Here is a 24,740-nt window from a genome sequence, read left to right as displayed (position 1 = left end):
AGCATACAATCTCATTCGAATCCGTGATGGACACGAGTGGAAGACTGCATTCAGAACCAGATACGGATTGTTCGAATATCTTGTGATGCCATTCGGGCTATGCAACGCCCCTGCAGTTTTTCAACGATTTATAAACGATATTTCCAGAGACTTACTAGATGTCTGTGTTGTGGTATATCTAGACGATATACTTATATATTCACGATCCTTGTCTGAACACATAAGACATGTAAGACTAGTATTATCGAGATTGCTTGCACACAACCTTTATGTGAAACTGAAAAAATGCTTGTTTCATAAAGAAGAGGTACTGTTTCTGGGCTACATCATATCCAAAACAGGAATCGAGATGGACATGAGTAAGATATATTGCATTCAGGATTGGCCTACACCAACCACACGCAAGGCGCTACAGCGATTCCTTGGATTTTCGAATTTCTACAGGAAGTTCATTAGAAACTTCTCTGCCATTGTGAGACCCCTCACACAGCTCACTAGAATTAAAAGACCATTCAAATGGTCAGATGAAGCAAATAAAGCTTTTCACCTGTTAAAGACAAGGTTTACTTCTGCTCCCATACTACGCCATCCAGACCCATCCCTCCAATACATTGTGGAAGTAGATGCGTCTAACATGGCAGTAGGAGCAATACTCTCCCAACGACCAACTCACACTTCACCACTTCATCCAGTCGCCTTTTTTTCTAAATCCCTAAGCAGTCCAGAGATAAATTACCCCGTGGGTGAAAAGGAACTGCTTGCTATAAAATTGGCTCTGGAGAATTGGCGACATCTACTCGAAGGCACCCAATTACCAATACTTATATACACAGACCATAAAAATCTCCAATATCTTCAGACTAACAAAACTCTCTCGCACCGACAGGTACGATGGTCACTATTCTTTCTAAGGTTTAACTTCCTAGTGACCTACACACCTGCAGATAAGAACAAAAAGGCGGATGCACTATCACGACTAACTGAAGAAAACTACTTCGAAATCCCTTCCGTTCCTATAATACCTCACAAACGCATTATTGGAGTTGTCCGTTCCTTGAAGGAAGAGGTTTTGCATGGTATAAGTTTGGATTCACCCCCACCACAACTAAATACTGATGCAGAAGGCTTCCTCTACTACAACGACAAACTTTACATACCACCCACCATACGCACCAAGATCTTGGAATTATCGCATGATGTGCCTATGGCAGGACATATGGGTATGACAAAGACTCTTAATCTGATTACCAGGCAATTCTGGTGGCCTGACATGAAAACATCTATACAAAAATTCGTCTCTTCATGCAATGTCTGTGCCAGGTCCAAAATTGACACTACGAGACCATCTGGTCTACTATGCAGTCTACCAATACCCCAAACTCCATGGGAAGTTGTGTCCTTGGACTTTATAGTGGAATTGCCTCCTTCCAAAGGATTTAATACCATCTTAGTGTCAGTGGACCATCTGACAAAAATGGCACATTTCATTGCTATTCGCAGACTACCTTCGTCCAAACAAACGGCAGAACTCCTGAAGAAACATGTCTTTAAGTTACATGGTATCCCAAAAACTCTTCTGTCTGACCGTGGATCACAATTTATTTCCAAGTTCTGGCAAGAACTATGTCACATACTACGGATCGAGCGGAAGCTCACTTCTCCTTACCATCCGCAGACCAACGGACAGACTGAAAGAGTCAACCAATGCATCGAGCAATATTTACGTTGTTACACTTCTTACCAACAGGATGATTGGGTGGATCTTCTCCCTCTGGCAGAATTTGCCTACAACAACGCAACCCACAGTACGACCAAGCAGAGTCCGTTCTACTTGAACTATGGGTTTCATCCCTCTATTCTTCCACCACGCATCCTTCCTTCAAATAACCCAGTAGCTTCAGACTATCTTACCCAAATAAAGGACTCTCTGGGTTTGCTTAATACTACCATTGCACACGCTCATAGTCAACAAAAGAAGTACTATGATCTTCGCAGAAGACCTTCTCCTCAGTACGCTATCGGGGACCTCGTTTGGCTCTCAACAAAAAATTTAAGACTGAAAATCCCTAGCAAAAAGCTTGGACCTTTGTTCTTGGGACCTTTCCCAATCAAGAAACTTATTGGAAAAGCTGCAGTACAGCTTACATTGCCAATAGACCTCAAAATACATCCCATTTTCCATGTGTCGCTACTGAAGCCCCATGTTCCTGACCAAGGAATAAGGCCTACTATCCCACCTCCTCCTCCTGTACAAGTTGAAGGTGGAGAAGAATACGAGATAAAAGAGATTCTGGATTCTCGTATCCACAGAGGAAGACTTCAGTACCTGGTTCGATGGAAGAACTATGGGCCCCAAGACGACACCTGGCTAAACACCTCTGACATACATGCCTCTAGATTAATCCGCAATTTTCATGCGAAGTACCCAGACAAACCAGCTCCAGAGGCCTTCAGGAGCCGGCCTTAAGGGGGGGTACTGTAATGTTCTGGTACCTTTGGGTACCCTAATTACTCTTTTTCATAAGTGTATGCGCCCCACCATTCTCTTTTGGTAAGGTGCGCATACACCTTTAAGACTGATGCTGTCATCACTGAGCGCCGGACTGGATGGCTATTTAGATCGCCGGCTCTCACTCACATGTGTTCGTTCAAACTGCTTTGTTCCTTGATGCTAACCTGTCTTGAAGCTCACATGCTTGCAAGCATACCTCGCTGTAGGAACCACGCTGCGCTGATCCCTGTATCCCGCTACCGGATCATCCGCTCTTGCCGAACCTCTCCTCTGCTACATTGCTATTAGTGATAAGTACCCCACAGGGGAAACCTCTATAACCTTTATACTAAAGCTTACACTATCTAGCTCTGCATACTAAGGACTATTACTACATCTGCATTATCTAAGATTGCTAGCTCTTGAGCTTACTACCACCTGTTCTTGCACTGGGTTGATCTCTCTTGTATGTCCACCTGCTACTCTGTCATCTACTACCATACATGATTGCTAAAACCTATCTGCATCCCATCTGCTACTATCTTACTTTCAAGAACATTTCCTTTCAAGTGTCTGTCATCTACCATCTCTACCCAACCTGTCTCTTCAGCCTATCATCACTGTGTTACTATATACATAAGTCACTCTAGGAAACATCTTATTGAGTGTGTGTATTTACTTGCTGAATTGAGATCATCCACACATGATGAGTCATTGAGAGTTGGGAATGGTGTCTCAGCGTTTCTCTACATGACTACTGAAGTGGAATATTTCTGCAGCTGAAAATCCACATCATACGTAAAACGCAGGAGCGTTACACCAAGCCATTGGCTCACGCTGCTGTCAATCAAAGTCAGTCAGCCAATCAGGAAAGAGAGGGGGCGGGCCGGGCCACTGTGCCGTGTCTGAATAGACACAGGCAGCTGTGACTCGGGTGCCCCTATAGCAAGCTGCTTTCTGTGTGGGCACTCAACAGGAGGGAGAACCAGGAGAGCCGAAGAGGGACCTGAGAAGAGGAGGATCTGGGCTGCTCTGTGCAAAACCAACTGCACAGAAGAGGTAAGTATAACATGTTTGCTATTTTTATTGAAAAAAAAATAAGGCTTTACAATCACTTTAATGTTGGAAAATGTAAGGTAATGCTTTTGGGTGCCAAAAATACGAATGCAAGTTACTCGCTGGGGGGGGGAAACCTCTGGTAAAATATAAGATGGAAAAGGACCTGGGGGTCCTATAGATGACAGGCTCAGCAATGGCATGCAATGCCAGGCTGCTGCAAGCAAAGCCAGCAGAAAATTGACATGCATTAAAAAGAGGATTCACTCCAAAGATAAAACAATAATTCTCCCGCTCTACAAGACTCTGGTCCGGCCACATCTGGAGTATTCTGTCCTGTTCTGGGCACCGGTCCTCAGGAAGGATGTGCTGGAACTGGAGAGAGTCCAGAGAAGGGCAACAAAGCTAATAAAGTGAATGGAGGACATCAGCTATGAGGAAAGATTGCAAACATTGAACTTATTCTCTCTGGAGAGGAGAAGAGAGAGGGGATATGATATCAATGTACAAATACCGTACTGGTGACCCTAGCATAGGGAAAAAACTTTTTTAGTGAAAGTGAATTTAAAAAGACACATGGCCATTCACTAAAAATGGAAGAGAAGAGGTTTAACCTTAAACTGCGTAGAGGGTTCTTTATTGTCAGAGCGGTAAGGATGTGGAATTCTCTTCCACAAGCAGTGGTATCAGCAGGGAGCATCGATAGTTTAAAAAAACTGTTAGATGGGCAACTTTACGATTACAACATACAGGGATATACGATGTACTATTGACATAAACACACCCACACACACTCATCATAGGTTAAACTGGATGGACTGGCGTCTTTTTTCAGCCTCACCAACTATGTAACTATGTATGTAAGAAAATTGTATACAAATTGTATAGTGTGTAGCCAGCTTTAGAACTGAGAGAACACAATGGAGGTGTTATCTGTACAGACGATGTGTGTAGTATCACAAATATCCTTTAATCATTCTTGCTCTCTCCTCAGGTGTTTTTACTATTTTTTTTCCTATTTGCCGTTTTGGGTTTCACAATAAAATTCCTCTGTTCTCTGGTAAGTCCAAGTAATATCTAGTGACAGGTAAACATCACATTGATTTTTCAGCTGTAGGTATATAAAACTAATTTACCCCAAAGAAATACAAACTGGATGCTAAATTTCTGCTGGTGGAGTTAAAACTTCCATGTTACTCAAATGTATTAAAGTAGAACTAAAGGTACAACTTTGAGTATGGGAGAGTTATAACCCTTGTCAGATTTTGTTGAATTCCATATCCCGTTTAAGAGATTTCTCCTCACTTCTTGTCCCATAGCCAAAACAGGAAGTGAGAAGAAGTGAGGGAATCTCTAGTTATCCCCAGAACTAGTCTTCCCATTTGGGAGATTTCTTCTCTCTGCCTGTTCTAGTGACAACCTCAAATTTGGGATTTTCTTTCACTTTCAGTAATAACGGTTGCCAGGACAATTAGTGAGGGTGAATCTCCTAAGGCTGCATTCACATGTCAGCGTATGGATCGCGGGCAGAATCGCCGCGTGATCCGGGGATCATTGCAAATCGCGGGACGCCTGTGCGTTGCCCTTGATTTGCAATAGCACCCCAAACGCTGAGCGATGTTGCCGCGATTTCCTCCTGCCGAATCGCGGTAACATCGCGCAAAAAAAATCGCGGGACGCAATACGCTCCAAAGAAGCTCTCATACTTTTTTGGGCGTAATGCGTCCCACGATTTTTTTTTGCGCAATGTTACCGCCATTCGGCTGGCGGAAATCGCGGCAACATCGCTCAGCGTTTGGGGTGCTATTGCAAATCACGGGCAACGCACAAGCGCCCCGCGATTTGCAACGATCTCCGGATCGCAGGCAGAATCGCTGCGATTCTGCCCGCGATCCATACACTGACATGTGAATGCAGCCTTATAGGGGTACAGACAACAACAAAAATAACCTGACAGGGGCTCCAATCCCTTTCTACTCGATTCAAACATGTATCTGCTGGTCATAGTTGTGCATAGAAAGAGTAACAAATAGTTTGTCATGGGCTCCAAATAAAATGAGGAGAGGTAGAAGAACAGCCAAGTAGAGGTGAGTCCATGAGGATTGCCATGTAGTGAGGGGTGCCAGTTGGTAACAATGGGGGCTGACACCAAAGATAGACTTGGATCTCTGGTCTCAACATGGAAGAACGAGGGAGGATCTTCAGGTTTACTCTAACTGTATCATTAGTGAGTGAAGTTCTAGCCATAGACAAGGCAGAAAAACAGACTTTGTCTTCTTCTGGTCCCTGGCCATTCTTTCTGAGCAGTAAGGCGGGGTCATTTTAAATTAATCTGTCCCTTGTATATGAGGACAACTTCAAATCCCAGTACACTTGGAAGCTCTAAACATGAGTTTAGGTCCTTACCACTTAAGCCCCGGAGGATTTGGCTGCTCAAAGACCAGGGCCTATTTTGTGAGTCGGCACTGTGTGGTCGTGCAACACTGTACCCAAATTAAATTGATGTCTATTTTTCCCCCACAAACAGAGCTTTCTTTTGGTGGTATTTGATCACCTGTGCGATTTTTACTTTTTGCGCTATAAACAAAAAAAGAGCGACAATTTTGAAAAAATAATATCTTTCACATTTTTTTATATGAAATTCTCAAAAAAAAAAAAGTAAAAATCACATTTTTTTATATTTTAGGCCAATTTGTTTTCTGCTACATATTTTTGGTAAAAAAAAAAAAACACAATAAGCGGATTTTGATTGGTTTGCGCAAAAGTTTACTAACTACGGGAAAGATTTATGTCATTTTTATTGTTTTTTTTTTTTAACTAGTAATGGCGGCGATCTGCAATTTTTTTTTGCGGGACTGCGACATTGCGGCGGACAGATCGGACCCCTGACTGACATTTTTGACACTTTTGGGAGTACCAGTGACATTACTACAGTAATCAGTGCTATACATATGCACTGTTACTGTAAAGATGACACTTGCAGGGAAGGGGTTAACTTTATTAGTGATAAAGGGGTTAAGTGTGTCCCTAGGGGCGTGATTCTAACTGTCAAGGGGCGTGGCTTGTGATGTAACCACAGAGACATACGATCCTACATAGCAAGATCGTGTAGTCTCTGCAGTTACAACAGGGAGAATGACAGGCGGCTTTGTTTACATCAGCCGCCTGCCTTTCTCCCTCTCCAGTGGGAGATTGCGAGTGACCGGCGGACATCGGAGCCGCCGTTAACTCGCACGGGGATGTCAGGGAATGAGTGGGGGAGGAAGTGCTCCTCCGGCGGCGCGCTCGCCCCCTAGAGGCTCGTGGGCGAGTGATGTACCGGTACGTCACTTTGCCCAGGAGGGGCTGACCGCCGCAGTATATGTACTTGCGGCGGTCGGCAAGTGCTTAAAAAGGAGTGTAGTCAGTCTTAGAGTTAAGCCAACCATAGACAGTTTGAATCTTGACCGGTTCAGCTGGGATTGGCTGAGATTCAAGCCGTGTTTGGGCAGACCTAATGTTTGGTTAAAATCAGATTTTACATTATCACAGCCATTGGAAATAATCCCTGTGTTCTCCTAGCAGGAACCACTGCCTCCGCCCCCCGGCCAGGGGAATACAATGGCTGTGCGGGATGAATTCAATCAATACTGACTGTGTTGATGTGGGAATCAAGTGATTTTCCTTCTTGAAACCCATGGTTGCAGGAAATAAAATCACCCCATCTTTAGAAAACCTAAGTCTCCATTTCGCTATATAGCGTAGTAAGAAGTATTACAGTAGAAGTCAAGAATTAATCCAGTATGGATAATGTTGGATTTATTGGTGAGGGCACCTTATTTCATGAAGATATTGTTTTCATGTGATCTCTTGCCTTAATTCGAACAGATCTGTGGTGTTCAGAGACGAGTCATTGGGATCTTCTCTTACTCATCACCTGAAGATTACCACTGGATCACACAGGGCCTGGAATCCCAAATGTTTAAAGGTTCTGTAAAGTCAACTTTGCCCTCAGTCATATCCAATAGGAACAAGATGAGATTCAGACAAGATGTTGAGAAGTGTGATTTTGCCATCTTATATCACACGAAGAATCGAGGACGGATTAATGTCACCAATGTGACAGACTCCCTTTATGACGATGAGATTAAATACATGTCCTCATGTAAAGGTATAATGTGAAGCTACCTTCCTGGTCTTTGGTATGTAGATAAAAACCCAAACTAAGGTGATTGTAACACTCAAGGGTCTATTTATAATACATTCTTGTGAAAATGTTTTAGCATTTGCACAAAAGTCTTGAATAATCCTCGTAATGTTTGTGAGATTTTTGAAATATCAATTTCTATGTGTTGCCGTTAGCAGGGTGAAAGTAACATTTCCTAATATTTGATTGTAAGAGAAAAAAGCCTCAAGAAGATTGGACCAGAAGAGGTGAAGAAGATTCAACCTATAGAGAAAATAGCTTAACACTGAAGGCCAGTGATGGCGAACCTTGGCACCCCAGATGTTTTGAACCTACATTTCCCATGATACTCAACTACACTGCAGAGTGCATGAGCATCATGGGAAATGTAGTTCCAAAACATCTGGAGTGCCAAGGTTCACCATCACTGATATAGCCTAAGAGGATTTACCCAGAAGAGGAAATAATGTAACCACTTCCCGCCCAACAACGTCATATGACATTGCAGAGTGAGGATATCATAGCGCACCTCCTAACCCTGCGCTCTGTACATAGCGCACCTCCCAACCCTGCACTCTGTACGTAGCGCACCTCTCAACCCTGCACTCTGTATGTAGCACACCTTCCAACCCTGCACTCTGTACATAGCGCACCTCTCAACCCTGCACTCTGTACGTAGCGCACCTCCCAACCCTGCACTCTGTACATAGCGCACCTCCCAACCCTGCACTCTGTATGTAGTTCACCTCCCAACCCTGCACTCTGTACATAGCGCACCTCCAAACCCTGCACTCTGTACATAGCGCACCTCCCAACCCTGCACTCTGTATGTAGCGCACCTCCCAACCCTGCACTCTGTATGTAGCACACCTTCCAACCCTGCACTCTGTACATAGCGCACCTCCCAACCCTGCGTTCTGTATATAGCGCACCTCCCAACCCTGCACTCTGTACGTAGCGCACCTCTTAACCCTGCACTCTGTATGTAGCACATCTTCCAACCCTGCACTCTGTACATAACGCACCTCCCAACCCTGCACTCTGTATGTAGCACACCTTCCAACCCTGCACTCTGTACATAGCGCACCTTCCATTCCTGCACTCTGTACGTAGCGCACCTCTCAACCCTGCAATCTGTACATAGCGCACCTCCCAACCCTGCACTCTGTATGTAGTGCACCTCCCAACCCTGCACTCTGTACGTAGCGTACCTCCCAACCCTGCACTCTGTATGTAGCACACCTTCCAACCCTGCACTCTGTATGTAGCGCACCTCCCAACCCTGCACTCTGTACATAGCGCACCTCCCAACCCTGCACTCTGTACGTAGCGCACCTCCCAACTCTGCACTCTGTACATAGCGCACCTTCCAACCCTGCACTCTGTACATAGCGCACCTCCCAACCCTGCACTCTGTACATAGTGCACCTCCCAACCCTGCACTCTGTACATAGCGCACCTTCCATCCCTGCACTCTGTACATAGCACACCTCCCAACCCTGCACTCTGTACGTAGCACACCTTCCAACCCTGCACTCTGTACATAGCGCACCTCCCAACCCTGCACTCTGTACGTAGCACACTTTCCAACCCTGCACTCTGTGCATAGCACACCTCCCAACCCTGCACTCTGTACATAGCGCACCTCCCAACCCTGCACTCTGTACATAGCGCACCTCCCAACCCTGCACTCTGTACGTAGTGCACCTCCCAACTCTGCACTCTGTATATAGCGCACCTTCCACCTTGCGCTCTGTACGTTGCGCACCTCCCAACCTTGCACTCTGTATGTAGTGCACCTCCCAGCCCTGCACTCTGTATGTAGTGCACCTCCCAACCCTGCACTCTGTATGTAGTGCACCTCCCAGCCCTGCACTCTGTATGTAGTGCACCTCCCAACCCTGCACTCTGTACGTAGCGCACCTCCAAACCCTGCACTCTGTACATAACGCACCTCCCAACTCTGCACTCTGTACGTAAAAAAAAATCCCAATAAGCGTATATTGATTGGTTTGCATGTATGTAATTTTTATTTTATTTTTATTTTTTTTACTAGTAATGGCGGCGATCAGCGATTTTTAGCGGACTACGACATTGCGGCGGACAGATCGGACCCCTAACTGACATTTTTGACAATTTTAGGAAGACCAGTGACATTACTACAGTAATCAGTGCTAAAAAATATGCACTGTCACTGTACTAATGACACTGGCAGGGAAGGGCTTAACACCAGGGGTGATCAAAGGGTTAAGGGTGCCCCTGGGAGGTGCTTTATAACTGTGTGGGGGTGGTCTTGCTGGATAAACACAGAGACCTGTGCTCCTAAATAGGAACAAGATCCCTGTGTTCATCTCTGACAGAACAGCGGTGTGCCGTGTTTACTTTGGCAGACCGCCATTCTGTCTCTATGAGGAGCTATTGTGGTTGCCTGCCAGACATCACGTCCACCGGACCCGCTGATTGGCTCCCCCTCAAGCCAATCGGTGCATGTGCGCCTCAGGCAGCATGTGCGCGCCCCCCACTAACTGCCACATACAGGTACGTCGTTTCCCGTAACAGAGCCGACCTGCTGCCATATAACTACGGCGGCAAGTGGTTAAATACCCCCTTTAGTTTAATCAGTTGCCGATCGCTCACATTGCTGCTACTGCAGCAGAGCGGCTCAGCTGGGTCCAGCGACGTAGGTCTACGTTGCTGGACTCCTCCCTGTCTCGGCGGCGTGTGCGCGCCACCGGAGGCTTGCTCCCGCTGTGTTTAGACACAGCGGGAGTCAGGCCAGGGGAGGAGAGGCGGTGATCACCGCCGCTCACCCCCGATCGTCAGGGAAAGAGTGAGGAAATCCGCCCGCTTGTGTAAACATCTCTTCTGTAACAGGCAGGGACAGATCACAGGATTCAGAATAACTGAACCTGCGATCTCTGTCTGTGTCACACAACCCCCTCCCCCCACACACGTCAGTAAGCATGAGGCACACATTTAACCCCTTGATCACCAACAGTGTTAATCCCTTCCCTGCCAGTGTAATTATTACAGTAACAGTGCATATTTATAGCACTGATTACTGTAGGACTGTCACTGGTCCCCCCAAAAGTGTCAAAAATGTCAGTTAGGGGTCCGATCTGTCCGCCGCAATGTCACAGTCCCGATAAAAAGGTTGCAGATCCCTACCATTACTAGTAAAAAAATAAACAATAAAAATTATAAATCTTTCCCTTAGTTAGTAAACGCGATAACTTTTGTGAAAACCAATCAAAATACACTTATTGTGATTTTTTTTTTTTACCAAAAATATGTAGCAGAAAACAAATTGGCCTAAAATGTTAAAAAAAAATTTGATTTGAAAATTTTTTTGGGGGAATGTTATATACTGTATCAGAATGTGAAAATATTGTTTTTTTTTTTTTCAAAATTGTCGCTCTTTTTTTCCAAAAATAAAAATCGCACAGGTGATCAAATACCACCAAAAGAAAGCTCTATTTGTGGGGGAAAAAAGGACGTCAATTTCATTTGGGTACAGCGTCGCACGACCGCGCAATTGTCTGTTAAAGTAACGCAGTGCCGAATCGCAATATATGGCCTGGTCAGGAATGGGGTAAAATCTTCCGGTCTTAAAGTGGTTAAAAATACGCTCATTGAGAATTTGTTTGGCAAAGACATGTAGATAAATACATTTTGGCCTAAATATATGACAAAAATTCAATAAATTGGATATTTTTTAACTGTCAAAGTAGAAAATGTCAATTTTTTCACAAAAGTTTAGCTCTTTTTTTATTAATATCGCAAAAAATGAAAAGCGCAGTGGTGATCAAATACCACCAAAAGAAAGCTCTGTTTGGTGGGAAAAAAAGGACGTAAATTTCATTTGGGTACAGCCTTGCATGACCACGCAATTGTCTGTTAAATTCGGGCAGTGCCAAGTGGAAAAAAGTGGCCTGGACGTTAAGCAGGAAAATCCTCCGGTCTTAACCACTTACCGCATACTAACGTAGGGCTACGTCGGTAAACTTTGCGGTAGTGTACCGGGATGATGCCTCTAGCTAGAGACACCATCCCGGTACCGTGGTTTGAAGCCGACGGTTGGCTTTCTGTCGGTACCGACCGATGCGGCTCAGGAGCCGCTCGATCGGTACCCGGGGGGCGGGAGGGGACGTCCCCCCCCTCCCGCCGCCTTCCGTGGCTTTGCTCGGGGCTCCCGTCCCACCGGGAGCCCCGAGCACCCAGCCGGCGCGTCCGCCGGCTGGATGGAGTCCCGATGAATGCCGGAAACGGCATCGATCGGGTCTCCGTTGACGTAACCCGGAGGCGGCGTCCATGACGTCACTTCCGGGTTACTGTGCTGCAAAAGGCGGCAAATTTGAAAATCGGCTGTATGCAAAAACGCCGTTTTTGGCGTTTTGCATACAGGGAAGTGTAGTGGAGGGGTCTAGGGTCTTTTAGACCCTCGATCCCTCCATAAAGTGCACCTGTCACTGCATATTGCTGTCACAAGGGATGTTTACATTGCTTGTGACAGCAATAAAAGTGATCAGATTTTTTTTTTTTTTTTTTTAAAAAGTAATAAAGTTAAAAAAATAAATAAAATAAATGGGAAAAAAAAAAAAAAATTAGCTGCCCCTGTCACCGTTAGCTCGCGCACAAAAAAAAACGTATACGCAAGTCGAGCCGCAAATGAAATCGCTGTTCAAACCACACATGTGAGGTATCACCGCGATCGTCAGAGCGTGAGCAATATTTAAAAAAAAAGAGCTACACTCTAACTCTAAACTGGTAACCGTTAAATAAATTTAAAGCGTCGCAGATTGAGATCTCTATTGACCGTAGTTTGTCGCCATCCCACGGGGGGGGGGCGCAATTTTAAACTGTAACATGTTGGGTATCTATTTACTCGGCGTGACATGTTCTTTCACAATTTAAAAAATGGGCTAACTTTACTGTTTAGTATTTTTTAAATGCAGTGAAATGTGATTTTTCTAAATTTTTCCAAAAAAATGGCGCTTTAAAGACCGCTGCGCAAATACCGCGTGACAAAAATTATTGCAATGACCGACATTTTATTCTCCAGAGTCTTTGCTAAAATAATATATATAATGTTTGGGGGTTCTAAGTAGTTTTCTAGGAAAAAATACTGATTTTAACGTGTGAACAAAAAGTGTCCGAAATAGGGCTGGGGCTTAAGTGGTTAAAGTGGTTAAAGTGCATTGGTCTCCCTCATATTATTTCCACTTCTGGTCAAATGTTCTTAGCTTATAGTGTTAGTCTATTTTTCTATTGTTCAAATGATGTTTAATTCTTCTTCTTGGCAATTGCTCTTATGACTATTTTTTAGTTAGGATTGAGGACTCATTCACACCATACCTGCATGAAAACTGATGGGAATGGAAAGGAATACCACGCAGATTCCACTTGCAGAGACATCGGTTTCACATCAGTTGTACCCCAGTTTTTCATTTACGTTGACATTGGTTTTCATGCGGGACAGTTATGTGCTCCATTCACACCAATGTTGATGTTATGTCAGTTTTTTTCCCGTGCAGAAAGCTGCATACATGTTGCAGAAAAAAATCTGCATGTTGTGGGGTGAACAGGGCACATAGAGAACCATTGTTTTTGCTGTGCCCTTGCAGAACGTGTGCAGAAAATCTGACGTCTCTGCGCCATGGTGTCAATGAGGCCTCAATGTTTACAAATGTTACATTTGCTAAATCAAATGCAACAAAAGTAAAACTAACACTTCACACATATTTACAAACATTACAGTTATTATTCATGGCTCTTGCTTGACTACACATTTTTTTTAACCACTTAAGGACCACCCGCTGCAGATTTACTGCGGGAGGCTGGCCCTCCTGCGCAAACCGACCTAGCTCTACTTCAGTCGCGCCTGCAGATAGGGGGGGGCGGACGCCTTCCACTGGCGGCGCACTCCCGCCTCCACTCGGCAGCGGGAACTCCGATGCAAGTGGCTGGCGGCTCAGATTGCCGCCTGACACGTGCGATCGTTCCCCGCTGAGAGAGAAGAACGGTCAGCTGTTGTAAACATATCCGACCATTCTTCTTTCTGGAATGATCACAGAGCCCCTGTGATCCTTATATATGGGATCACAGGTCTCTGTGATCATTTCAAAAGCCCATCCCCCATACAGTTAAAAACACTCCCCTAGGCTTACATTTAACCCCTTGATCGCCCGCCGTAGTATTACTGCCACAGGGCGGCTAGGCTCCGCAAAATCACGTAGTACTACGTGATTTTGTGCACGAGGTCTCGGCGGCACGCGCGTGCCATTGGAGCCGCGGTCCTGCTGTGTTTAGTCACAGCGGGAGGCGGGCCACGGGAGGAGCAGCGGCAAATGCTGCCTTCCTCCCGCTATCGTCAGATAAACTGACAGAAGACCCGCCTGCTTATGTAAACAAAGTAGGCAAGTCTTCTGTGAGACAGGCAGAGAGAGATCATGAGTTTCAGGTAAGCTGTCACAGAACCCCCCTTCCCCCCCCACAGTGAACAAGCACACTTAGGCATACATTAACCCCTTTGATCACCCACAGTGTTAACCCCTTCCCTGCCAGTGTCATTATTACAGTAAAAGGGCATATTTTTAGCACTGATTACTGTAGAAATGTCACTGGTACCCCCAAAAATGTCAGTGAGGGGTCCGATCTGTCCACCGCAATGTCGTAGTCTCGCTAAAAAACGCAGATCGCCGCCATTACTAGTAAAAAAAAAAACAATAAAAATGACATCAATCTTTCCCGTAGTTAGTAAACGCAATAACTTTTGTGCAAACCAATTAAAATACGTTTATTGCGATTTTTTTTTGTAACCAAAAATATGTAGCAGAAAACAAATTGGCCAAAAAAAATTGATTTTTATTTTTTTTTTGTGGGGGGGGGGGGGGGGAGGGGGGATGTCATAGAGCAGAATGTGAAAAATATTGTTTTTTTTCTTTTTCAGAATTGTCGCTCTTTTTTTGTTTATAGCGCAAAAAATTATAAATCGCACAGGTGATCAAATACCACCAAAATAAAGCTCTATTTGTGGGGAAAAAAGGACATCAATTTTATTTAGGTACAGCGTCGCACGACCGCGCAATTAACCGTTAAAGTAACGCAGTGCCGAATCGCAAAAAATGGCCTGGTTATTAAGGGGGAAATCCTTCCGGTCCAGAAGTGGTTAAATAGATCACTTGGCCTGAAAATTGGTTTTCTTGTTATTTTGTGAGATACGGCACATATGGAAAAAAAATTATTGATAGTAACTGTAACGGACTGCGACCCACAATGTGTTTTGTGGGCTTTTTGTACATCCTATGTCAGGGTCCGAGACTAGTCTTCTCCTCCTCCAACCATTAGGTGGTGATGCTCATGTAAGGGTAAAATGATGTCACATAATTCCGTATACAAATGTTATTGAATATGCCACTCATATAAGTACAAAAGATATAAGCAATTCCACATTAGCAGATCTGATACCCGGGTGATACCGCTCCATCTTTCACCCACTTGCCGTAAGTGATACCCGGGTGATACCGCTCCATTCGGCACTCACTCAATACCGCTCCATCCCTCACCTGCTCAATCTCCCACCCACTCGATACCACTCCATCTCTCACCCACATGCCGTACGTGACACCCGGGTGATACCGGACGGAGCAGTATCAGGTGGGTGGGAGATTGAGCAGGTGAGGGATGGAGCGGTATTGAGTGAGTGCCGAACGGAGCGGTATCACCCGGGTATCACTTACGGCAAGTGGGTGAGAGATGGAGCGGTATCGGGTGGGTGGGAGATGGAGCGGGTGAGGGACGGAGTGGGTGAGAGACGGAGCAGTATCACCCGGGTATCACTTACGGCAAGTGGGTGAGAGATACCGATCTGCCAGAAGATCTGCTAATGGGGAATTGCTTATATCCTTTATACATATGTGAGTGGCATATTTAATAACATTTGTAAACGGAATTATGCTATGTGACATCATTTTACCCTTACATGAGCAATATTTGGAATATCGGTAATATCGGCCAGTTCCGGGGCCAATACAGATATATCTGCAAAAGTGAATATCATCCCTCTGATAATCGGCTTTGCCGATAATCGGTCGATTCCTAGTAAAAACTATTCTAATAGTTTTACATAGTGCAGCAAAATCCACACATGGGGCACCCAACGTTAAAAGTGATTTATTCTTCCAAAGCAAATACACTTTTGCAAACTGGTACTGACTAGTATTCCAATGTTTCTCTTCTCCCTCATCACTCAGCTAAGACGACCCCAATGCTGATGGAGAAGGGCAGGGAAGGGTCAAACAAGGATGCTATGCAGGCGACTAACACCCTCCTTATCAACTGATGTCATTGGTCATTAGGAGTTCAGCAGATAAAAGGTCATAATGGTGCACAATGAAAACCTGTGGCTTTGTGTAACTGAAAAGGAAGACTTAATTCACCACCCGGCTTGTATACAATTTTTTGGGCAATTTTTAGGCATTTTGCCAAGGCACCCCTGAAGAAACCTCAAGGCACCCCAGGGTGCCTGGGCACCTTGGTTGAAAAAGGTTGGTCTAGATGGACTTTTAATCCAGCCTTCACCCTGAATGTCATCCACTAGACGTACTGTAGCTGCACAAGCCAGAGCCTGGACCCGAAATTAACCCACTTTGTGAAGATTATTTTATAATACTGTATTTCACTGTCTTTTTTTTTAACCCAATTGAAGTGTTGTGTTTTCTCTACTGTAACTCTGAAGGTAGGCTGAACGTCATTGTTGTGATTGATGACCTGGAGAAGAGTAACTATGAGGAGAAGTGCCAAATTCTGGACACCCAGCCAGATATCTCCAAATATGCCCGAGATTTGATACTTGTCAGTAGTGAAGACAAAATGCATCAGCAAGGCAATAACAAACTCCAACTGATCGGGGATCTTATGTCTGATGGTAAATGACCTTCTGTGACGATCATGAGTTGGAAATATCGATTGCGATTGGTTGCCCTCAGCATCCTTATACTAGCACAGAAGAGATCGACTTTTGTACAACCAGCCTGCCTAAAGATGGATTTAAATTTGTCTGGTCCCTGCCAAATTTCGATCCATTTACAGCCGGTGTTCTGTCAGAATACCATACCCTATCAGAATTCCATAGCTTCGTCATTTCCGGTTGCGGATCAGCTGTGGCTTCGTCATGAATCAGCTGTAGCCGTGTCACAAGTCCTACTCTGCATGTGCAGAATATGTAGGGCATTTTGATAACATCGTAAGGGGTCAGGCAAAAGACCTAGTGTGCATGTGCCGGCGCATGCGCACCAACGGGTCGGGCAGTGGGATCTCTGATAACAAACATCCATCCGATCTCCATGGCCCACACTGCGCTGACCTGACACAGCGCCGAGCCGACACTGCACCGACCCGACAATCCGATCTCCATGCCCCACACTGTGCTGACCCGACACAGCGCAGAGATAACACTGCACCGACCCGACAATCCGATCTCCATGCCCCACACTGCGCCGACCCGACAATGAGACAGTGGGCGTGCGCGTGTGGGTAGGGAATAGGATTGTCCCATTGTCGGCTTGACGCAGTGTATGCCATGGAGATCGGATGTATGTTTGTTATAAGAGATGTCGCTGCCCGATCCGTTGGTGCGCATGCGCCCGCTCATGCGCAGTAGTAATTTTGCCTCACCCCTTACGATGTTATCAAAATTCCCTACCTATTCCGCGCATGCGCAGTAGGACGTGTGGCGCGGCTACAGCTGGTGCATGACGAACCCGCACCGGAAATGACGTAGGTAGGGAAATCTGATGGGGTAGGGAAATCTGATAGAACACCGGTTTTAGGCCTTACTGTGTGAAAATGCACAAGAACTGATATGATTAAAAGTGACTCTAGTGGTGAAAGCGGCAGGACAACCCAACGAGAAGCCATAGTATAAAAATAATGTTTCAAAGTGAATCTTTAAGTATCTTTACAAGTCTGCATATATAAATTCCTCCAATGTCACAATATACAGCATTATTTTTCCAGAAAAGCTCCACCTTTTATCTTCAAAAAGCCTCCTACTAGTGACTTTCCGTAAGCAGTGATGATGTCATCAGTCTGCTGCGAGCTGTCTGAACCATTTTCTCTGTCTCCTTTCCCCCAGTAATCAGACTGCAACATTGTAACTTTATAACGTCAAAAGGTGAGAGGCTGCAGCAGGGTCTAATCCAGGGGTCTTCAATCTATGGCCCTCCACTTGTTCAGGAACTACAATTCCCATCATGCCTAGTCATGTCTGTGAATGTCAGAGTTGTATAATGCCTCATGGGACGTGTAGTTCCGCAACAGCTGGAGGGCCATAGTTTGAGGATCCCTGCTATAATCTGTGTCAGAAATTTGTAGACACAGCCAAGAACTGCAAAGGGAAGAACTGTATGTGTGTGTCTGATCTTTGAGGCTAATCTCTGAATCTGCATATCAGTCCAGGAAGTAGATTGTGACCCTGGTTGATGCCTGAACAAAAATGGTGCTGTCCCCTTTAAAGATATACGTAAAAGAAAAAGTTATTTTCAGGGGAAGTACGGGGATCTCTAAATTAATTGTATGTGCAGAGATTCAGCATGTGACCGGAGAGTCCCAAGATCTGTCCCCAGAATGTGTAGCATCTTCTATTTCTCACCTCAAGTCCTCAAACTTCTATATCTCTTGTATGGAGCCCACATGGGATGGAACGATTTTCTCTATAATGGTCTGGAGGCAGGTGCAGTTAGACACTTTGCCACTAGGTGACTCTTTACCAGAATAGTGTCTGGTTACAGTAAGTAAGATCATCAGGTGCTAGGTCCCTTTTAAGTAGAGACCTCCTGCAGCGATGTAAAGGGTCAATGTCCAGTTATAGGCCAGGTTGGGAGAAGCCCAGGTGAATGGGGCATGAGAGCCAAAAACCCACACCAGTACAGATGTAACTAGCACACATAGGTCCTGGACAGGGCCGGAGGCCGAGTGGAGTGGACTATTGGTGCTTTTCTACTGCATGGAACTAAACGGTTCGGCTCGCTTTTGTGCTTTCCACTGCTGGTACCGCATGGTATGGTGTAGGAACGGTACGGTACGGTACGGTACGGCGGCGCTTTTCCACTGCATGAAACCGAACGGTACGACTCTCTAAAACAGTACCACCTGGATTGTGGTTCCAAGAGGTACCATACCGGTACCATACCCCACAATCCTTTGCATGCAGTCACTACTAGCCACTGATTGGTCAGAGAATCGTTGTTATCCCACCCACTTAACTTTAGTACTACTTTAGTGGAAAAGAAAACCATACCGTACCGTACCGAACCGTTCCAACACCGTACCATGCGGTACCAGCAGTGGAAAAGCAAACCGGGCCAAGCAGGGCCGAGTAGAGCCGAGCCGGTACTTGCAGTGGAAAAGTGCCATTGAATGCTGAAGGAGCTGGCTGTAGTCTTTCTGCCCCTTTTGGAGGTGGGGCTAGGGAAGATTTCACAAGGCCTTTAGGCCAGGCAGGAGATTCCTGTGTGAGGTTGCTTCCTTGGAGGCTTCCCAGGAGAGATGTACCCAGCAAGGAGGCAACTGCAGAGAGAACAGACCTGTGAATACTAATGACACTGGACAAAGGAGAGACTCAGGGGCGTAACTACAGGGGTTGCAGGGGTTGCAATTGAAATTGTGCCCCATGCACTAGGGGACCTGTGCGGCTCCCCTGTACACCTGGATAGGAGGGGTGGTGGGGGTAGCATGTAGAGAAATCACTGGCCTCCATTTCCCTCTTGTAGCTGCAGGAGGAAAATGGAGGAGATTGGTTCCTCTGTATGCTGCCCCCCCACTCCTCCTATCCAGTTCACTTGTGTTCTGCTGTCCCTGACCCCCCCCCCCCCCCACTGTGCTCCCTCCCCTCTTCTGCTGGCTGCTGCAGGGGATGTGTCACAATAGAGAACCAGGAAGGGTCGGTAAATATGTAATTTACCAGCTCCTTCCTTTTCTGAATGGACAGAGTCATAGTCAGTCACATTGTAAAAAAATAAAATAAACTGATAAAAAATAATACAATTAAAATACCAAAAAAATAAAAACTACTGACACCAATGGGTAAACTTAAGGATCACAAAGGTCACACTTGCAACCGACCCTGGCATTCCACCACCGTGGGGAGGCCCCAAGATGGCAGGGGGCCCACTGAAGAACTTGTGAAAGGGTCCTGCTGCGGGACCATAATAAAGGGCCCCACAATGAGAGTAAAGGGCCCCAGGATCAGTGGGAAGAGCCCCATGCTTGAAAGGAAGGGCCCCGGCCAGGGCTCAGGGGGGCCCTTCATGGTTTCTTTCACCGGGGCCCCGAAGGTTCTAGTTATGCCTCTGGAGAGACTGTAAGAGAGAAAGCTGCTGAGGCACGTGCTTTCACTTGTGCCTACTGTCGACCACCCACTAAATGGGATTGACTGTGTAAGGTCAAGTGACTCTGGAATGCATGGGAGGTGACTGTAATACCATCTCCTGACTACCACCAGTAAAGTGCAGCAAAATTACTTTTTATGTGGACATCCCTTCCATGGGGATAAAAAGGTCTATGGCCAGGAATGTTGTGTGGAGACCTATGACAAGGAGCAAGGCACACAATGGGGGAGGGTTTTGTCTCAGCAGAAGGGACATTGTTCTAACAGGGCTAGGGACTTGTGCTTTTGCCGCTAAATTCAGCCAACCATGAAGCCCCCCATACAGGTCTTTTCAGGAAACCCTCAGTTCCTTTGTACAGTTTGATAGATATTGTTTTTAGTTTAAATTTCAATCCCAGCCCATGTTTCTTACTGTATTACATTTTTTTTTTTTTTCAGAATTCATGAACCCGATCCAGTACTGTGATTATTTGGTAAGAAAGCCATGCATGTATTAGTCAAAGATGAAATAAAAGAACAGTTGTCCATAGATTGGAGCTAAAATCATATCATACCAGCCCACATGAAGGACCTTAGACATTGGCCAGCAGCTAATCCATGTACTTCATGGTCATATGATTTGTGCCAGTCAGTAGAACCAATAATTAGAGGTTGTCTTCTTATATAGTCCCGTTCCTTCTTTCTATATATTGTATTATATTCACGCAGACGCCACACATTCCGACCAAATTTTATTTAATACATTGATTTCCTAAAACCCTTAGCTCCATCTAGAGGCCATTATGTGGCATTTTCCTTATTGAGGTATTTCAGGAAACTAACTTCACTAGATGGAGCCAACCAGGGCTTTTTTTCAGCGGAAACGCGGGGGAACGCAGTTCCGGAACCTCCAGTCTGAATGTATGCAATGGCAAAGGGGTGCTGGGGCCAGTGCGGTGAGCTGAAGGGCCTATTGATGCTGGCTGCTGGGGGATCTATTGTTGCTGGGGTGAATCTATTGTTGCTGGTGGGCATTTTGTTGTGGGTGGGGCTTTTTTTGCAGTGGAGGATTTAATGTTGCTTGGGGGAATTATTGTTGCTGGGGGGCTATTGTTGTTGGGGGGGAGTCTATTGTTCTAGGGGAGGATTTATTGGGGGGGGGGGAATTGTTGCAGGGGAGGATTTATTGTTGCTGGGGGGCTATTGTTATTTGGGGGGGAGTCTATTGTTCTAGGGGAGGATTTATTGGGGGGGAGAGTTTGTTGCAGGGGAGGATTTATTGTTGCTGGGGGGCTATTGTTGTTGGGGGGAGAGTCTATTGTTCCAGGGGAGGATTTATTGGGTGGGGGGAGAGATTGTTGCAGGGGAGGATTTATTGTTGCTGGGGAGCTATTGTTGTTGGGGGTCTATTGTTGCTGATTGCAGGGGATCTGTTTTGCTGTTTTTTCTATTGTTGCAGGGGAAGATTTATTGCTGCTGGGGGGATCTATTTTTTTTTGGGGGGGGGGTCTATTGTTGCTGATTCCAGGGGATCTATTTTACTGTTTTTCTAGTTATCATTAACAAATTCCATACAAATTACCTAGAACCACAACAGGATACTTGGTTCTGTATTCTCTAAAAGAGGGGGGGGGGGGTACTGGGAGGTGGGCAGAGGGTGGAACCAAAGGACAGCACTCGGAGGTGGGTAGGGGGTGGAGACAAGGGGTGACTCAGAAGAGGGGAGTACCTGCACCTGTTCTCGGAGAAAAAAGCCCCGGAGCCAACAATCAAACATGGTCAGAATTTGTGGCAACCGGGTGAATGCTTGTGACATTTGTCCAAGCAATTTCTTATAAATACACCCCATAAGTTGCGGCTATTGTTATGCAGAACACAACTATAAGAAAAAAAAACGATTTGGGTAAATTTAGACATGCATCTAAATCTTTCTTGCCTCTGAAACTCTGATCCACTCTCAAGTTGTGCTACAGAAGCTACTGACAGGTGGTGAGGAAGCTCTGTGATGCCTCCTCACTGCCTGTTTTGACTCCCTTTTTGCTGACAATCACACCACAGCCACGTCCATTGCACGCCATGGTGGGGTGTTTGTAGCGCTTCCCTATTGAATGTGTAGTGTTCAGCGGGCATCCTGCCCACCAGTCGCTACATTTCGGGTCAACTTAGCCACGTTCATCAAGCAAAGCATTGAGACCACGGCATGTAAACATCCCCAAGTCAGCAGCTACAAATACTGTACCTGCTAAATTTTAATATAAGGACACTTACCTGTCCAGGGATCCAGCGCTGTCCTCACCTGAGCCGATTCTTCAATCGGCTTCGAGTGCAGGTGCCAGAAACAGCATGTTCCCTACTGCGCATGCATGAGACACAATGTGCTTTGTGAATGGTCCTGCAGTCTTCTTGAACCTGTGATATTTCCCAGAAGACTGTGGGGGAAGGAGGAGGGCCAAACATCCCCAAGTAAGCAGCTACAAATACTGTACCTGCTAAATTTTAATATAAGAACACACACCTGTCCAGGGATCCAGCGATGTCCTCACCTGAGCCGATTCTTCAATCAGCTTTGAATGCAGGCGCCAGAAATAGCAAGTTCCCTACTGCGCATGCATGAGACACACTGTGCTTTGTGAATGGTCCCGCAGTCTTCTTGGACCTGTGAATTGTCCCAGAAGACAGAAGACTTTGGGGGAAGGAGGAGGGCCAAACTTCTGGCTCAGATTAGAAGAAGAACTTTCCCTTTGGGTGGTGCTCTGCTTTAAGGGGGGGGGGGGGGGGGGTTAGCGGGCAGCAAAAATGCAGCTCAACAGCACATTTTTGTCACCCCCCCCCTTCAGCCAACCACAAATCTAAACGAGTCCTTGCTGTTTTCCAATCTCCTGCATAATTTATAGACTTTCTTATTCACCGATAGGGATGATCAAACGGTTCGGGTCGACCATCAGTTCGACCCGAACATTGGGTGTTCGAAATTCGGCCAAATTCCGAACTTTTTGCGGTAAAAGTTCGGAATTAGTCCACCAGAACCGCCCAAAATGCAATGGGACAGGAACTGATCTTTAAAATCCCATGATTGGCCCAGCAACATCAGTAAAATGTGATTGGAGTGACTACGGGGTCCAAAGGCCAATCAGGAGTGAATACGCCCCCCATACGCCCCCCAGTATATAACATAGCCCCGCCAAAACTCTAGCACTGTAATACAGAGGCTGTGGAAGAGAGTGGAAGCATTTGTGTTTCTCCTGCTGCTTTTAAAGCTCCAGTGTCATTTTGCAATTATTAGTGTGAGGAAAGGGATATGCAGTGTAGTTAGGGTACTATATACCACTATAGTTAGATTCAAAAATCTAGTTTTTGTAGGGATAGCTTTAAGTGTCAAGGTGACCGTAGTGTAGTTTAGGGTGACCTGACTCTGTCATATCAGGGTGACCGTAGTGTAGTTTAGGGTGAACTGACTCTGCCATGTCAGGGTGACCGTAGTGTAGCTTAGGGTAAACTGACTCTGCCATGTCAGGGTGACTGAACTTTGCCATGTCAGGGTGACCCCACTTTGCAGATTCTGGGTCAGGGGTATACATATATATATATATATATATATCAAAAACGACAATTTTTAAGAACTTTTTTTTGCCTGATTCATAGTCCCTGGGGCATGACCCAGAACCCTAGCCACTTTTTAGGGGTTTTAGGGCTTCAAAATTGTGTTTTTTGATTCCAGAAATTCGGGTCCCATTGATTTCAATAGGGTTCTGGAATCCGAACCGAACTTTTGGGAAATTCGGGTGTTCTGGTCGAACCGAATTTTTCAAAAGTTCGATCATCCCTATTCACCAATAGAGACGTTTGAGAGCATTTACAGGGATTTGCATGTCATTTCATCAGCCGGTAGCAAGAACCTAATAATGTTTTTTACAGAATATGACTCCTGCTAAGTCAATTTGAAATGCTCAGATTGGTGACAAGTACTCTTTAAGGTAAAAGGGAATCTTGTAAAGTCTTATTAGGGTCCAATTCTTAGTAATAACATTGGAGGAAATCCCCTGCACCCTCTGATTTGCCAAGTTCTGTATGTCCCTCAATTTTCCAGTCCAGATTGCATTTAGCAGGTCAATGATTGAAGTTCCTTGACGCTTTATTTTTTATTATTTTTTTCTCAGTTGTGAAAAATAGACAAATATTAATTTCCTGTTTTGGTTTCCTTTATATTAATTCTCATGACTTCTCTCTTCCTCTTTTTAGAGCTCTATGGCACACTGGGTCAGCAACACTGTGAGTTTCCCTGATTGTATTTTTTCGTTATAGTTACATCACCCTGACTTATTATTGTAGGAGACCTGTCATGTAGCATACAGAGACTGCCATTACTAGCTACCCCTCCTCCCCCCCATACCATGTACAAAGTATATTTAACAAACTGCATATAACAAGAAAACCTGTACCATGTTAACACGCCATGTTAGGATAGCTTATATCCAAAATATCTTTAACTACCATTATACTTTCAAATATGTAAGTGATTCAAACATTAGGATGTGTATGGAGTTTTGTTTGAACCAAAACAACTTTTCCCAAATCAACCTTAGAAGGAGGTCAAAGGTTTGTCACAAAGAAGTCAACTGCAGGTCAAAATAGGTCAACTGGAGGTCAAATACAAGACAAAG

The 24,740-nt window shown here is 45.3% G+C and overlaps 1 protein-coding gene across 1 annotated transcript in view; it reads left to right on the top strand.

Annotated features, from left to right (window-relative positions):
* The window catches only part of LOC309558427 (uncharacterized protein), a gene marked incomplete at both ends in the record, with an annotated part of 136,729 nt that extends 112,367 nt beyond the window's left edge, over nt 1-24,362 (top strand). The window contains 4 exons of the mRNA XM_082261501.1: nt 4,542-4,607; nt 7,415-7,697; nt 16,450-16,638; nt 24,319-24,362. Of these exons, the coding sequence (XP_082117627.1) occupies nt 4,542-4,607; nt 7,415-7,697; nt 16,450-16,638; nt 24,319-24,362 (582 nt within the window). The remainder of the gene's footprint in view (nt 1-4,541; nt 4,608-7,414; nt 7,698-16,449; nt 16,639-24,318) is intronic.
* Nucleotides 24,363-24,740: the final 378 nt, after the last annotated feature.

The sequence above is a fragment of the Pelophylax lessonae genome (assembly GCF_965119305.1).
Source record: "Pelophylax lessonae genome assembly, chromosome: 6".
Taxonomy (NCBI): domain Eukaryota; kingdom Metazoa; phylum Chordata; class Amphibia; order Anura; family Ranidae; genus Pelophylax; species Pelophylax lessonae.
The sequence above is the reverse complement of the archived record's forward strand: the minus strand, read 5'-3'. Positions and strand labels throughout refer to the sequence as shown.